This window comes from Tuber melanosporum, assembly GCF_000151645.1.
Source record: "Tuber melanosporum whole genome shotgun sequence assembly, scaffold_40, strain Mel28".
Taxonomy (NCBI): Eukaryota; Fungi; Ascomycota; class Pezizomycetes; order Pezizales; family Tuberaceae; genus Tuber; species Tuber melanosporum.
Window position 1 is genome coordinate 589,145 of NW_003299085.1, and position 17,295 is coordinate 606,439.

Consider the following 17,295-nt stretch of genomic DNA (forward strand, 5'->3'; position numbering starts at 1 on the left):
AGAGTTCAGCAAAGCAAAGGGAGGAGGTTTGATGATCGTTTATTTATACTCCTGTCTTTTCCACATGTGTTAGTTGAGTTGAGCAAGCAAGTTGATGAGAGTGTGAGAGTCTTGGAGATAGAAAAATTTTCCTAAATTACCCCTCTCTCGATTGCTGTCCTTGGCGTTTCTTTTCAGCCGAGTGATAGTTCGTGATCACTGCGGTCGTGGTTTACCAGCTCCGGAAAGTATCATAGCTGTTTAAAATGTGCGTGTGTAGGGGATAGCATTGCCAAAACCCACGATGAAGTTGGTGAGCCATAAGTATATACAGCCCCAAAGACCGGCTCAGGGGGGCCATGAGAGTGGTCTGGGTGATTTACCCCGCAACCGCCCTCCTACCATGAAAATGAAAAGCTGGACTCGAAAAATTGAGGGAAAGGAGCTAAACCGCATTGGGTATGCTAGGCCGGGGCCATCTACAACTGAGACTTTCCCAGAAATTAGGCCAGTCGACCACCGGTCATGGCGGCTCGTCGGGGGCTATCGGTTGGACGGTGTGCTATGTGGTTCGGGTATTCCCTTCTCCGGGAGAGGGGTAAAAAACAAAAACTTCTTGACCTGACTAAGAGGAAAGCTTCACGACATATGATAGCACACAGTCGAATTATCCATACGGTATGTCGCATCGAACCCGGACCAGGAAGTTCCGCTCTCCTAGTGTTGGAGATCGTGCAATAGAGACCGGAGGTTGGAGGTGAAGTGATGTAGAATATACGTGGGGGAGTATGGATGGAGGGAACAGGGAGAGCTTCTTGCGCGCTGCTTTATTGATAAATGCACCCAAGACTGCCCTAGCCATGCCAATTCACAACGTCTATATGCATCAGCATCACTCTTGTCTTTTCCTGGACCCCGACGTACCAAGTGGCACGGCAGGTAGCCGGATCTATTCGAGCATCCATTATCCTGAAGTAATACTTCGGACTCCTAATGTCGGACGTTGCGGACAATAAATCGGAGACCAAATATCGTGTAATATCAAGAGTGTATGAAACGATATTGATTTTGGAAAGAAAGAGAACCTCTTGCACCCTTCCGATGATAAATGCACCCAAGACTGTCCTACTTATACTAACCAGCATTGTCTATATACATCGACGTGACTCATTCTCCAAATCCCAGGGCCCCAAACAGAATGGTATATGTTCTGACATCTGGATACTTTCGATCACATTGTACTCATATAGACTATCCGATACCTAGTTCTCTCCATGTCAGATATATGACTTCAATGGGTTGATGAGAGCCTGTTGTACTACTTGGAATATCAGGATCAAGGGATTGACAAGAATCATACTGATGTATATACACATGATGGGTTATTTTAAGGACAGCTTTTGGATGCACTGAGAGGGAGGACAGGCCAAAATCAATGTTCTGATTTTTCTTTTCTTCAATAAAACTCTGCCTCATATATACTTCACTTTAGAGTCAGCTTTCATTCAATCTCCACTTTATCGTTTGCGATCTCCGGCACTCGAAGCCAACGTAAAGCGAGTGATATATGGTGACGTTTATTCGCACGCAGGTCATAGTGCGAGCGATAATTTAGGTAGACTTGCAAGAATCGTGCATGAAGCCCAAGACACAATGATTTTAGAGTCTCGTGTGCCTTATTGTGATACTTCTTTTTTCCCCATTGTGTAAAAATATCCACCATCCACGCATCCTAAACTTCTTTCTCGATCCGGTAATAGACAGACATATTTACAAGTAACTTGTAGAGTAACGGTCGATACGGTGTCATTCAAAGTTTGTTCCAACTCACATGGTATCGATACATTAATTTACACATTATAAAAGTACATGTAAACACCCAAATCTACAACTTTGACGTCCTCCCCATCTCCCGGATTTCTTACGATAATTCTTGACCAACTCCCTAATCGCAAGATCATACAAGACATCTTCACTACCGCCTGAGAGTCTCGCAGCCGGGACGTCTCTGAAGATGCCCATTCATTCATCAAATCAGCTCACGTCCAAGGACTCGATAAATAAATATAAAAGAGTAACACATACGTTCAATCAACTCCCCCTGTCCTGATTTCGTCAACCCATTCCCGCCAAAAAGCAAAACTGCGCATCAAACACTCTCATCGAGCACCCTCCCAGAACTCGCCTTCGCCAGTCCCGTCAGCCCTCCCAATTCCCGGTCTGCATCCTCTTTCTTCATCTGGGTCATTTGATACGTGATCTATTCAACCCACGCCCACATGCTCTCAACCATAGCTCCGACCTTCGCGAGTCGATGCCTAACGACCGGCTGCTCTACAAGCGCCTTTCCAAATGCCTCGCGTTTGAGGACGTATTCCAATGCTGTGCTTACGGCGACACGCGCTTGCCTCGTTACGCCGATGGCGGTGGTTAAGAGTTCGTGGTTGAAGTTTGTCATTATGCAGCGGATACCCATGCCCTCTATGCCAATGAGATTTTCGACTGGGACATGGGTGTCATCGAACTCTATGTATGTGGTGCCGGAGGCAGCAAGGCCCATGATAACCAACTTGCGGATGATGATGGACAGGTTGTTCTTCAGTGGGATGAGGAGTAATGAGAGACCTGAAGGCCATGGGCCGCCGGTGAGCACGGCTGTTGTAACGAAGTCTGCCCAGATCCCGTTCGTGATCCTGAGACGTCAGCCTGGGTCCATGAAGCAAAGGTAAGAGGAGTACCATTTCTTTGATCCATTAACGATGTACTCCTTCTCATCCGCTGACTTCACAGCCGTTCTCTCAATCCCGGCTACGTCACTCCCGGTCCCCGGTTCCGTAATCACAATGCAGCTTCGCGCCCGCCCCATGAGCAAATCCGGGATAAATCTCTCCAGCAATTGCTTGCTCCCAAACTTTAATATCGGCGGAACCCCGAATGTTATCCCGGTCGTAAGCGAGGCACCAGGACCAGACAGCCCGTTCCCCGTCATCTAGCCACACTTCATGTCAAACCCTACCCCACAGCGGCAACCGACATATCGGTAGGGCAAACAAGCTGAATCAAACCTCATCACTGTAAATTAAAAAGTGCAGATAATCAAACTCCTCCACTTTTAGACCTCTTGCGAGTATGTCCAAACCCAGCTGCTTAGCCCACTCGATCAGCAGCGGAGCAGGAAGGCTCGGCAGGAGGAAATTTGCTGCAGCAAACTTGCTGAAGATCTCTGGGGGAACCAACTCCTCCCGCTCCCATTCCAAGGCGTTCGCGGTGAGGTTCTCGCTAATGAACGCGCAACAAGCCTTTTGCCAGCGGTGATGCAAGGGGGCGTAGTATGGAGATGGGAGACCATTAGGGTAAGGAGGCTCGGAGAAGGGTAAGACGGCGGCCAAAGTGACTGACAGGGTAAGATTGTTTGCTTGTATGTTTTGTTTGCTATCGTCAGGGGGAAGAGTTAGAAACGGTAGGGCTTGTGATGCAAAGCTATGGGGGGAGGGAGAAGTAAAAGGAAGAGCGGGGAGGAACTGGAACCACCTGGGGTCTTGCTGTTTTCGAAGAAAGCCAAGGCCAGGGCTGTGGGAGAGAACGCGGGGACGAAAAGGCGGCTCTACTGTACTCGTATTTCATAACCGCGAGCGAGTCAACCGAGGAGTTTAAGGAGGACTTGCACATGGCAGGTGCTGACAACCCATTTTGCTTCCTCAGTATTTCTCGCCGCCATGAATTAATCATCACCGGAAGCAATTTTCTTCATGCAAAATCGTGATATAAACTAGGAGAAAATTTTTTGGATATTACTTATAGCACCAGGTTTTTTTTTGGGTATAATGATAATTAAGGTACAACTTAACTTATTCGTCCACTAAAACCTTCGAACCCAGCGCTTACTCATAGCAGTATAATAATGTCCCTAGAAACCCGGAATGAAATCCAACAAGAATGGGAAACGATATACCAGAAGAATCCTCCGCTCTCCCCTCCTTCCAGAATTCCTCACAGGGGCCCAGGATCGATTCGTTTGCTGGTTTCATCCTCCGTCCGTCACGGTGATCACGTAATAGCTTTAAGCTTCGCCGGTACGACCCGCTCGAGATCAATCGCCCAACCAATGCATCGTGAGAACCATCACCCATAAAACCTTCTCCAATGCCTTCCCCCATCAGAGGGCCCACTAGCTACCTCTCCGCCTCCTTATGATTCCTCCCGACAATTCCCCACAACCCCCCAACAGCGGCAATCGACAAAGCGAGCACTTGAGCCCTCAACCGCTCCCTCTTCGCTGCATCGCCGTCAAGTTCAAACTTTCATACTCCCCTCTGCGTCCCGATTCTCCCCAATACCATAAACAATCCTTCCGTATCAACGGATATCCCTCTGTCACCTGCTCTCCTTCCCCCTTCACTCCCTCCTCCGTTGTCGCTCTTCCATTCATTGCTACGGATGCCCTGCCCGGGTATTGTTTCCCTCGCCTATGACCCCGGGAAAATTGGCATTGGATGGGGTTTCGTAGGTGGGTAGGAAGGAATGTGGTGTGGGAAGATGGTGGTTGAAGCATTGAAGTTGATTGCGCGCTGTGCCCCTATCCCCCTTTTTTTGGAGACTCGAGAGCGCAGCATCGTGGACAGACAGGACGGAAGGGCTGTGAAGGGTTGTGAAGGGGTAGGAAGAAATTGGGCGGGAAGAAGAGGGAAGGGATGGGAAAGAGAGATATCTTCAGTTTTCTGTTATCCGATGGGAGATGATAAAAACATCAACTTTTGGGCCACTTATGGGATCCGAATGTCATACCCAGTTATTAGCTACAGTATTAGCTATTGAATTTTCCGAGGGGCAGGTTAATTGTGCCGGGAAAGCAGAATTAACCGACCGCCAATCGCATCGGAACACTAATTGCTCGAGTCCAGTAGCGTGTACGTACTTGTATGATACTGCTTATATCAATCAAAATGAGTGTCGTTAGTCCTCCGTTTTAAGGTTTCCCCACCTCCCACCACATTTGTATAGTACCTTTGTCTGCCGATAAGTACCGGCACCGGTATCCAAATATCGGTTATTGTTAGACTACACGGCTACCTAACCAGCGAACAAAACCTTGTGTATCCTTTTCAGACACAAGTACTTTGTGCCGGGTACAAGTGCCGTGGGGGTGCTTTAAAGATACCAGTAAGTTTAAGTAGTAGGGAAATGTAAACTCTGCTTGTACAGCACTTGGGTACCGATCGCGGTTTAAGGGGGACGCCTGGTTGGCTCATTGGCTGCTGGCTTCTGTTCGATGGGCCATTCCGTTACGTATAGAGGACGGTATGACCTGGTATATTCATTCGTGATCTTACCCCCGTCGGACTGCTTTCTACTGTGCTCGTAGTTCTGGGTAGGAATAATCCTCACTCACAGGTACAAACTCCGGTACCTTGGCTTAGTCTGGATGGGGGTGCTATGCTAATTGTGCCTGTCTCAGGTTACTTGAACCTTCACTTGACGGGTAGAGGTCGCGAACTTCGTGCCGCATTGATTCTAGAAGATGGCAATGTAGGGGCCTAGGGGGAAGAAGGGTGGGAGTGTGGATAGATAGTGATATCACTGTTTGAGTTTATCTTACTACAGCAGTAGATGAGATTTGTTCGCTCGGCTCTCCCTCCTCGCCTCGCTCTATTTCACTTCAACTTCCAAATCACAGACTACCTGAGACCCAACTACCGGGTGGTCCCTGGTGATTCTCGGAGTCCATGCCATGGATGGTCGAGCCCAAAATTTTACTTTTCTACAAAGGACAGAAAAAAATAGAAATATAGAACAAGGTGCGCATGAGCAGAAAAGAGTACTATTTTCCTACAAGTGTTCGTACCCATCTTGTCCTAGATACCATACCGGTACTCGAGTAGGAGTGCTTTAGATATCTGGAGCGCGGCAAGTGGGAGCACTGCGGCGCAGCATAATCAGGTAGACTGTTCGCCCCCCATTCAATTATCGATTTTCGATACTGTTTGTATTTGCTTTTTCGAGCTTAGTTATGTAACGAGCGATTTATGTGAGATATTGGTGTTCGATTGTGACGCTTGGCTGGGGTTTATCTATCAGATGTTATCCTAATATAAGATCACTCCTTCCAGGTCTGTACGTCGCCTCTAGATTTGAACTTGTCATCCGTCAAAGGACCCAGGGTGGAAGAACACTGAACAACGGTTCAGCAATCTAACCCCGCCGTGTCGCGGGGCATTGGGTGCAATGCCCAAGTCACACTTCAGTTTCTGCATGGAAAATAAACCAACTCTCACGATCAATCTCTCACGATAAACTGGGGCAAACATTCCAACTTTTTATCTGGGTTTTCTGGTTTTTTTTCCGCCATTTTTTTGGTGTTTTAACAACATTTAACTCCTCCCTTCGTTATCCTCCTCCTCCAAAATCGCGCAACATACAACACACCGACAGACTGAGAGTGAAGAAAGAGATAACCGCTACAACAACGAAACAAGCCATCCCTTCCAAAGAGAAACGAGAAAGATTTTTTTTTCAACAGCCTAGTTACTTTCCCAGCCCACCCCCATCGATAGAGAGGATGAAACTGTAAGAAAACTCAGCCATGGCGTTGGGAGCAGTTTGCGCCAAATTTGCAGCCCTGGGGAGTATTGTAGAATTTACATATACCCCCACCGCCACGGCCACCACGTCCACGACCTCCACGACCACCACCATCCCCACGGCCACCGCCACGGCCACCACCACCACCTCTAGGGCGTTCGGGAAGTACGAATTGTCGTTGGCCATCGTTATCGTGACTGAACCTACACCTGTCGCCGAAAGAACAGGTGCCCGTATTTTGATAAGATCGACAGACTCCACCCCCTCCACCTCCGCCTCCACCACCGCCACCGAATCCGGAGAAGCCGCCAGATCGTGGTGCTGTAGACTGGCTTCCGTCCCAGAATACTTCGTAAATATCACAAGTGTAGCCATAACCGTGATCGTCGAACCTCAGGTCGTCTAGGAGGTTCCCCAGAGTGTCGAACATCCATTCTGGGAGCACAATCTTGAGTTGTTCCACCCAGAAGGGAGTTGGATAAGTCCGTGGAGGAGGGACTTCCCAGCCTTCGGTCGATGCGGTTTTGGGGGCAGGGCGTAGTTCTTTGATTGGATTTTTCCAGGCTTCGGAAATAATTTCTGTCGGTTCGCTCCCAGAGCCCCCCCTTCCGCCTCGGCCTGATTTTTGCATATCCGGCCCGCTTAGTTTGAAGGGTGCGGAATCGATTGGAAGAGTTTAGCTTAGGGTGATTCTATGAAGTGATGATGAATTGTGGGGTTAGCTGGTTTATAACCATGCAAGAAGCAGAAAGTGGGGTATGGGAAGGAATGATACTTTTTTTTTTTTTTTTTTTTCCCTCTCGCTCACCCCTTTCCTCTCCCTTAAGATCGATTTGGTTCAAAGTTGGCGAGCGAACAGAGGATTGCTGGATTTTTTTCTCTTTCCCCCTCCCCGAACTGCCCCTCTTTTATAGGAACAGTGAGAAGGGGGAAGGGGAGAAAATGGCGGAGGGCGGGGGCGATGGATAAGTGGTTTACCGGTACCATGTCCAGGCAATTGTATGTGAGGTAGCAGTACCAGTACTTGTTTGTCTCTGAAGGGACTGTGATTACTGATTATGGCAGTACTGTACAATACGAACAACGGTTCTCTTGCACTGGATCATGCCCAAGCGTACTGTGCGGTTCATTTGCGAAGCGGAAGGGAAATCTCTCGTGCAGCCTCCCGAATACCTGGGATCGGGATGCCCATTGGATACCGGTGATTTATTTTATCTTGATTTTATTCATTACCCGTATTTCTGATTTAAAACAACAGACAAGACAAGGCAAAGTTGACTTGTCGGCCTTCCATTCGGAGTTTGAATTCGGGGACCCAGTCTACTCGAGCAAGTGTCATGCTGTCATCGATTGGTACGATATTTGGAATATGCTCTACTCCAGCGTGTAGCGTCCGTATATACGTGCACGTTTGTATTGTTCTTTTGAGTGGCAGCGCTAGCGGGGAAGTTTTGTTCTCACGGTTAGGATAACTGTACGTGCCATATCGTGCGTGCCGGGTGGGTTCGAGGGCCCTCTTCCCTTGCCCTTCCCCACCAGCAGAAAAGAGAAGTTGGTGAGGGGGGAAGCCGTCTGCCTGAGACAAGTGAGGGGTGAGGAAAGAGCCTCATGCTTCTGCTGAAGAGAACCGGTGCTGTACCGCACTATCTCCCGGACTGCTTAAGCCGTGAAAATTTTGTGCCGCCCTGTCAGTTTCTGGGACATAGATGACTAAGAAGAGCTCTTCAGTGCCGGTATTCCTCTGAGGTTTCGAGCGTGGGTCATATATCTAATAATTTATTAGCAATTGGCAATGGCCCAGAGTACTCACACTCGTGAAGTTCTATCATAGTTATTAGCCGACGGTTGCTTATTAACTTATGCCCCAGAGACTAACGTGTGGCACAAAATTTTCAGGGTTTCAGCAACCCGGAAGATACTCACAGGCATTTACGAGTAGTCATGGTACAGTACTAGTACAGTACTAGTTCTCGAGTACCCTACAATATCGAGGTGTCAACTTAAATCCAATGGTATCATACACCAACACAAACATCGCCAATAAATCCCTTACTCGAGCACAATACACCTTCTGCCTTGGCTTGTGTCAATACTAGCATTTTGAACTCTAACATTCCTATCGCGGTAGTGCAGTACCCTGCTTGGGTACACCTATTTCGTGCACGCCTGATTTAACCGAAAGGTTGGGCGCGGAGATTACCTTATCTTCCAGATGCATCCCGAAAAACTCCTAATGTATCCATTTGGCCTTTAGAAGCCTTGCTCTGTCTGATTCTTTGAGATGCGGCATATTATCAATAGGGCTTTTTCTCTTGCTTAATTTGAGCAAGGGACGCTATACCTATATCGTGTTCCAATATCGTTATATTAATGCGACGGATAACAAATGGACAACAGGCTTAATCCCCCGATGCTGCTTTGGAGGCTTTAGTACTCGAGTACGAGCTCCATATTTGCTTGGTTGCTTGCTTGGCCGCTTGCGTGCCGGTATGATGTGTGATGTATTGGGTTCCGTGGGCGGCGGGATCTACGGTATGTTCAAACTTGGAGATCCGGATCTTAGAGAGGGGAAGCTGAGCATACCATCCAGTATCTTCCATAGACATCATCATCATCATCACCATCACCGCCGCAGAAGAGGGGAAAGATCAAAGAAGATCGGCACTCCGTTCATGACTGGCACCGATTGGAGAAACATAACATGTTGGGACAACGAGTGCTGTCCGATTCCCGTCAAGTTGGAAACCGAACACTTTTTGCGATATCGTGTTTGGAAATATTGGTGGGGGGATCAAGCTGAAAACCCTACCGTTTGATTGCCTTGCGTTAAGTAACGCATGAAGTAGGTCCTGAAAGCACAAGCAAAGGGTTTCTATTCTCTTCGGAACCTTTCCTTCTCCCTTCTCCCTTCCCTTCCTCGGTGGAAGCCGGGATTTGTGGATATGCAGCTGAGTAGAACTGAGAGCAACTCAGTTGCTTCCCGATTGATATCGCGATGGAACCAGGGCCACCCCCTCAAATAGCACCGATCTCAAAGGATAGCTAAAGCACTACCAAGCCATAGTGCGACTGCGTGCCCCCTTTCGATTAAAATCTGCTTCTCGTGTCAATTATCAACTGGCACAGAGCAAACACCCTGGTGAATCATCACACGAAGTGCCAGAAACTACCGGATACGTACCCAAAAGTACGAGTGATACATGTTACAACACAGCGCAGTACCATTTTACACCACACCTCGGTGTTAGTACTGCACTGCGAGAAAGAGGTTTTCATGGCGATATCCTGAGGTTTTGTAAGGATCGTTGCCTAGTTGGGGATTGGGTAACTTAGGGCCTGGGGCCGTACGGCTTGAACCTCCTTGTATTCAATCGAGCTCACTTTAAACTTAGCAAGGGGGAAAGCTTCGGCAAACCTATTTGACCTGTCAAGTCTACAGCTCATTTTTTGCAAATATTTCCTCCGAAACACCACGAAAATAGCCTGGGATTGCTGTCATTTGCTGTGTTTTCTGTTTGGCCATTTCCTCGCCCCTTCCACTTTCCTTAATCCTCCAGATTTGTGTTACTCGAGTACTTGTTTGTCGGTGGGGGCTGGCTGGAAGGAGGGAGATACTGAGAGTGCGGGATGGGATGTCATAACATTTAGAGCGCGTATATGTGGGTGTGTGAAATCGGAGAATTGGCCATGTGTTCCAGCCCTCCCTGAAAACGACATGTGGGGGAGATGAAGGGCCTGCTGCCAGTGTTGGGTAAAATTGTTGGTACCCCCTTTGCACGTCTTACAGATCTTGTCGTGAACATCGCATCATATTTTTTGTAATCGCCAATAACAATATCTCTTGCGGTGCTGCGGCATGGTCCACACATAGCTGGTGGTGGGTCTAGCTGTTTTTTTTCTTCAAGTTGATTTCACGTATCTCTAGAGTTAGCCAATTGTCTGCAGCAATATTATTCTTCCCAGCCCTGATTGTCGCGATATCTGCAGGTGAGTGTCGGTTTTGCGACAATTCGCTGGGGGAAATACCCGCAGTAATCCGTTGTCACCGTACGAGTACGGTAGTAGTGCAGTGGTGAGAAGTGGGAAAAAAAGTAAGGCCGCCCAGTGGTATATGCATGTGCCGAATCCAGTACCGATACAGGGCACTTTAGGACCAATCACGGCCGGGGGCAAACGCCAAGGCCTACCCGGCCCGCCACTAATCAGACTCTGACAAGCATTTGACCCTGTTATAAGTACCCGAGTACTGTGCTAGTATAGTGCTCGAGTACCGGTTTAGTAGTACAGCACGATACACTACAGTACTCCATTAATCAGTACCAAGTATTCTGGGACATGGCTATGCTCGCAGCTAACTCAAGACCACATGAGAGCTCCGACCAGCATGCACATTGTGTACTGGACTGCTGGAATACAGGTCATGTATTTCAGATAACGGTGCCGGGGCTTTAGAAGCTTTTGTTCAAATACCCAAGTCCCTCTACTAGGCAAGGGGAAAAATTATTCACTCCTATGTCGGTGGGGGCCGTCGTTCCACGGATAAAACTTTCAACTACCAAAAATGATCATGCTTATTTATTACTTCCATAATATCATCACTTTGTACTCTGGTACTGTATCGCCGTTGTTCCTCGAGCAACCCTCGTCCACCGTCCACTACCTGCCACCGTTCGGGCATCATACGGAATCCCCCCTCCCCCCAGACCATAACTGATCCAAACTCCTAAGGAACCAAGCCCCAGATATCAAATTTCCGAACCAGACCGTTTGCTACTAGCATGCCTAGATTCCCCCAATTCCCCATTTTTATTATTTCCCAAGCTCCGCTTTGGGCAATGACCGTGAAGCATTGCCTATGTACAGAGTCCTGTGCTACGGAAACCTTTTCTCCATGGTTCGGATTTTATTTCCCCGAATGTGTTAAACTATGTAGTACGGCTATTCTGCCTTAGGGCGTTTTGATATTGCTGGCTGTGCTTGCCCTAGCGACAAGCTCCCGGTGCAGTGCAGTTCCTGTGTCCAGGTAGTTATGGCGTTTTCAGGCACTAGCCTTGTGCATAGAACCTCACTATGACAGTCCGAAGAGCCGTGGTTTGAGGGGTGGGGATGGTCTGTGCCCTCCAGTTATATACCGGGGGTGCAAGAGATGAGCTAACTTAAAGCCAATGTGAGTTTTTTGGGGGGGGATGGAAACGTGTGACAAGGCATTAGCTGGCTCGATTTTTTTCCATTGATTTGGGCCCGCAATGTTTGGACTTCCGGCGGTTCCTGTTGAGGCGTGCGCTGGTGCTGCTCTTGCGGCTCGGTTGGGATCACAGCTTCTACGAGTACATGTCGGATTAATACTGATAATGGCTTAATATTCCAAGTCAGCAGGTATGATATACTTCGCTGTCACTCTTCCGCTAACCGTATTGATGGGAGGAAAACAGGACTACCGGAGATATCATGGAATTGATATGCCAAGGGACGGACTCCCAATCCAAGGAGGGAAAAGGCTCCCATACCAACTCCGGTCCCGGAACCTCAACAGTTAGCGCCGTAACATATGGGATGAACTACATGAAGATCACGGTAGTTTCCAACGGGAATCCAGTAACACAATAATATGTTGCCAAGAGCGAGGACAGCACCATACGTATGAACTTCTATACGTTCCCATTCTCAATGCAAATATCTGCTTAGCTATGGGAGCCCATATCACCGGAGGAGTCCGGGGGGGCTCTGCTGGTTGACACTGTTAGAAAAAACCAACCCTCAAACTAGTATTAGGGATACCACTGTAGACAGTACCGGAGGAACTGCCATCGGGGGATTGGATGTGTTCCTGGCTATTAGGCAGGCCAGATGCAAATACTATAACCCTGAGCGGTTTATTGGCTTGTTGAGTTCCTCGCCATTGCTGCTCACTAAATATGCCGAGGTTATTACAAGGTCGGGATAACTGGCTGAGCAGGTTCCTGGTGTTTCCAGATATTGTTTGGATAGCCCGAGTGCCCTAGGAACTCTTTGTCCTACGAGTGAATCAATGTGTCCTGGAGGTTTATGCGTTGTTGGCTGTTACAGGGAATGTATATAAACCTCTAGAGGTGGACCATGTACGATTCCCTTCCTTTCTGGATGGTTTCGATGACCCAGGGTAGTTATGGGGGGCTTTGATAGCAGGGGCACGGCGAACCGGCTCAGAGCGATATCGGCCTCCGCCGACCTTTTCACGAGGGCTAGCGCCCAACAAGGACCGACCTTCTCTATGAGCTCCAGCCATTTCCAGGTCAGCCAAGGAGAATGAGCTTGAGAGGACCATCCAGTGGTCTTCTCGAGCAGTGGGTTCCCCTTTGGGAACCCTGAGGCCAGCTTGTTCAGCGAGTCGAGTATCTTGGGGTACGTTCCCCAATCTGGCAGTGGGTGTGGTTACTATCTTCGTGCTTCATAATTAACATACTAAGTGCATATAGCTATGTAACTGGAACAGCTACTAGCATACCTTCAGTGAGGATACTTCACGCCCGCTGAACGACGGCTAGCTCAGACACAAGGCTTCGAGACAGTAGTTTCTTGGTCCAACAGCGGAGATCGGAGGGATCTTGAAAAACTCCGCACATGAAGACCTCCTTCTCTCATGTTAACACGAACGGGAAAGCATACAATAAAATTCCACCGAAGATTACTAGTAAAAAGCAAAACTATAGCCGTACCCCAGGGCCCAACAACAGCTAGCAGTATCGCATCCGGAGAAAACCACACCTCCCGCCCTCTTCCCCGTGGGGGAGTTTGACAGAAACCCTTTTGGATTCACGAGTGGCAATAAACTCTTGACCATGTACTCCTCCATCCTCTCTTCCCATTCCTGATCGTAGCGACTAACGGAAGAAATGCACGCCTTCAACACACTCATGCCCAAATGGCGCAATTCCATAACCATTGGTAGCCATGGCGTACCCCCATTCCCCGTGGGGCCCTTTACAAACATCGGTGGTACAGGAGCTATCTCTTTCACCACCGCCTCCGGCCATTCAGGCTTCGCCACGCTCCACACCAAAATGACGCTGTTCAAAGGCGGACGACCGAGCCCTCTGCTGACAGCGCGCGGACCGGCTCCAACCCGGTGCTTCTGGGTACGCTGACTCAAGGGGCGTTACAAGAGATAGGTGTGGAGGGTATGTTGGGGTGTATAATTGGCCTGTACCCTCGAGGGTGCTCAAGGTTGGTGCTCGGGGTTAGCCGTAATGGAGATGCGGGGTGTTTAAGTGAGAATATTTTGGATGCTACTGAGCTTTGGGCCCCGGGGTAGGTAATTGAGTTGCCAATGCATTTATTAGTATTCTTGAAGCAAAAGACGTGCCTCTGGATCTAGTGTTTGTTTTTTGCTGGGGTATGGGACTTGTTCGTGTACAGTACCTCGAGGAGAGCGGTGATTTGTGTAGACGGCTACAAGTCAATGGCCCACTTTTGGACCATTGACAGGCACTTGTTGGAGTACAAGCTACCCCACAACAATATGAGCGAGAGCCTATGATCTCTCTACTCCGAGTTCATCCCCCAGGAAAACTTTTATTCCAGTGGGAGAACAAACCGAAACGATCTCGGAAACCCCCTGATTCCATGATAGCATTTACCTTCTCCCCTTTGACAATACCGTGGGAACCCGAGCTCTTTGTAGAGCACTGGGACACCGGTGCTGGCCCCCTGCGATCGGGGTGGAGTTAGAAACGGTTTGCTCCATTTATGGCTGGTCTTGCTCCTGCTGCCCTGCTGATGGTGGAAGGCAACTGGATACAAGATGGGTAATAGTATTCCGGTGGGAGCGAACAGCGGAAAGAATGGATAATGCAGAGAGCGAGTGACGTGGGGAGGAATCCATGGTTAAAGGTTTCTAGACAATGGGGGTGTTGTTTTTGTCTTTTTTGCTATGGGGGATTTCACAGAATATTTTTTATAATATTAGTATACTTTGCTTTGATGGAAGGTCACTGGAGGGTAGAGGCTGGTGCGGCGATCAGGATAATTGGTTTTATCTTTCCTATTTAGATCTGTATTTTTCGTATCATACATGTTTTGGGAAGAAGGATCAGACACTCCTTTTGCTAGGATTATTTTGCAACCAAGGTCATTTTTTCCCGCTACGTGCTGTAATAGCACTAACAAGTACAATAACACCTATCTCCAGGCATGATAATTTGGAGATCTCGCAGGAAGCTATTTCTTGTTTCTTCCACCAAGTCAGAGATATTTGTGACTGTTTTTACGATACAATTGCTCCTTTCGTTTTTTCCATTCTCTCTTCCGCTCACTTGACTCTGCCTCCGGGTATTCCCCGTTGTTGGCGGGCGAGACGGAATACGGCAGATGCAAGGATGCAAGGAGAGCAGCAGACCTGATTATACCTTCCAAGTCGTTGATTCTGCGCTTTTATTGTACAACAAATGTAGGATATAAGAAAAGCCCAGCATCAAAATCCTTTGCAGTCTTTCAACCCCTCTATTAGTGCGATGTTGTAAACTAGTTGCTCAAAGGAGTGTATAATTTACATCCAGTTTGGTGCGTAATCATGTGGAAATGTCGGTTTTTTTGAGTATGGATTAAAGCTTGCTGGTCAGAGTGCACGACACCGTACTATATAGGTATTATAGCTTAAATATTTCATGATCAGAGAGTGAAGAATGTGGGACTACTTTGCTATAAATTTTCTCCTCTCTCGACATCTTTTCAATAGCGAATTCAAATCCACGCCTGGAAATATATTTTCCCCGCGCAGCAATCGCCACCTGATTGTAGTCGGTTCAGTTGCCCAGTGGAGGTTTCCTGCCAGATTTTTTATGGTTTTTGTTGATTCTTGCAGTTTCGACCAGTTAAGGTATAATAAATCCGTTCTGATTTTGTTTATTGATACATGGCCCACGCTGGATGCTGTTTAATTTTACAATAACCATCGCTAGAGTGCTAGGTTTATCTACCATTTCGGGCGGATACCTAAAACTACAAATGTTTAGGTGGTATCTCCACCTTTAGGTAATCCCACCTGTAGGGCTTCATAGATAAGCTCCCAACACCATCATCACGCGATCCCACTGCAAAAAAAAGGTGATGTTGCCAATGCAGTAAATATTACATCCTAGGAGCAAAAGACTTAAGGCCTTGTTCGGCATACACCAATAAATAAATACTATAGTATTTCCTGAAAATGGCTTATAAGTTAAAACAAAAATACTGTAGTATTTCTAAAAATATTGATGTTCATCAACACACTTTTACTATAGTATTTTTCTTAATAAGCAAAATCTTATCTTATATTTGTAATAAAGCTTGTACACTATGAGTATGTTTTTTTGTTTTTATTAGACATGTAATATATAAGCAAATTACAACTTGGTTTCCTTCACATAACAAAATATCTCTTTGTCCCAATCACCTGTCTTATATTTGTTGAGGGAGTAAGTAGTTCTTCCATATATTCTTTCCCTGAAAGTACTGAGTTTCAACTTTCTTGAGCCTTGTATTAGACTCCAGCTATGTTGGTGACAGCTGTAGCAATATTCCAAAGGAAGGTACTATTTAGTTAAAGGAAAAAATCATGATTGTCATGGTCAGCCAGATTTGTATTGTCTTCCCTGATTCAGTAAGAGAGGTGGTATTGTTGATTGAAAAGAATATGATTCTGTATGACTGAAATTGAAAAGGTCTTTTATAATTGGGAACTAACAATACTGATATTGTATAAAATAATAGAGTATGAAGGGTTGTATTTAAAGAATAGAAAAATAATTGACAATTTCGCACAATATTACTAAAAGAAAGCTTGAACTTATTTATCAACTCTTTTTTTTTTATATAAAAATACTACAGTATTTGCGGCATGCCAAATATCTCGTACTCGCGCCTTGGGTTAACCAGTTCTTTGCGGACCTTTGGGGGCGGTATGACACATGCAGTATTTGATCTGGGTCGCTCCTGCACTTCCGAGGGTAGGGGTGCGTGGAGGGCGCTCTGACAGTTTGGGGAAGGTTGCGGTGTATTAGCCCGCTTGGTAGGTGGGGGGGGGGGGAGGAAGAAGTGAACTTTTTTGTGTTAGGCCCTGTTCGGCGAGCCAAAAATACGATAGTATTTCCACTTTTACGGCATATTTTTTGCAGTATTTTTATTTTAGTTTGGCCTAGTGAACTCCAGTGAGTCGCGGTGATCTGGCTATTATATCCTGTGGGTTGTGGTTGAGATAGGTTTCTTTCCTAACCCGGGGCTTTGCGAGTGACTAGTCATGATTACAAACTCCGGCTCCCTATCAGAGATAGCCAAAAGCTAGCGCTCGCGGTAGTACGAGGCAGCCACTTGGAAAAATCGTGCTTGTGATCACCGGCGTAAACGAACCTCCTACAGGCAGAGGAAGGCAGAGGAAGAGGGGAGGGGAGGCAGGGAGAGGATTGCCACAACATGTACAACTATATCTACAGTACTCGTGCACTGTGCACACCAGACCATCACCAGCATTACCGTACATGTTAATTCCGACTCTATATATCCGCCTTCTACCCGACAAGGAACTACAACATGCCACCCTTTTGCTGCGTCTCCACCGGCCCGGCGTTGGTAAAGCAGACACCCATCCTCCACCGCACCCACGACGAGACAGGGCCGGTGACGAACAAGGATCAATATCAAGTAATTTTATGTTTACCCTACTTTAACGATTTCCTCCTTCCCCCCAGTTTCGCATCGAGTATGGCGAAGACTGTACGAATTCAA

At 47.4% G+C, this 17,295-nt stretch overlaps 3 protein-coding genes; all 3 read right to left on the reverse strand.

The window, feature by feature from the left end:
• Nucleotides 1–1,795: 1,795 nt before the first annotated feature.
• On the reverse strand, nt 1,796–2,227 carry GSTUM_00007971001 (uncharacterized protein; the record flags this gene model as incomplete). XM_002839768.2 has 3 exons in its annotated part: nt 1,796–1,987; nt 2,061–2,080; nt 2,135–2,227. The coding sequence occupies 3 exons, from the start codon at nt 2,225–2,227 to the stop codon at nt 1,837–1,839; spliced, it is 264 nt and encodes an 87-aa protein (XP_002839814.1). The 3' UTR covers nt 1,796–1,836.
• Nucleotides 2,228–2,239: 12 nt separating this feature from the next.
• Nucleotides 2,240–4,853, reverse strand: GSTUM_00007972001 (uncharacterized protein; the record flags this gene model as incomplete). XM_002839769.2 has 5 exons in its annotated part: nt 3,593–4,853; nt 3,511–3,549; nt 3,045–3,411; nt 2,718–2,968; nt 2,240–2,672 (listed from the first exon to the last, which is right to left on the reverse strand). Exons 1-5 carry the CDS (start codon nt 3,646–3,648, stop codon nt 2,240–2,242), a joined length of 1,146 nt encoding a protein of 381 aa, XP_002839815.1. The 5' UTR covers nt 3,649–4,853.
• Nucleotides 4,854–6,283: 1,430 nt separating this feature from the next.
• GSTUM_00007973001 (uncharacterized protein) lies at nt 6,284–7,545 on the reverse strand (the record flags this gene model as incomplete). XM_002839770.2 has 3 exons in its annotated part: nt 6,284–7,250; nt 7,334–7,368; nt 7,416–7,545. 3 exons carry the CDS (start codon nt 7,543–7,545, stop codon nt 6,918–6,920), a joined length of 498 nt encoding a protein of 165 aa, XP_002839816.1. The 3' UTR covers nt 6,284–6,917.
• Nucleotides 7,546–17,295: the final 9,750 nt, after the last annotated feature.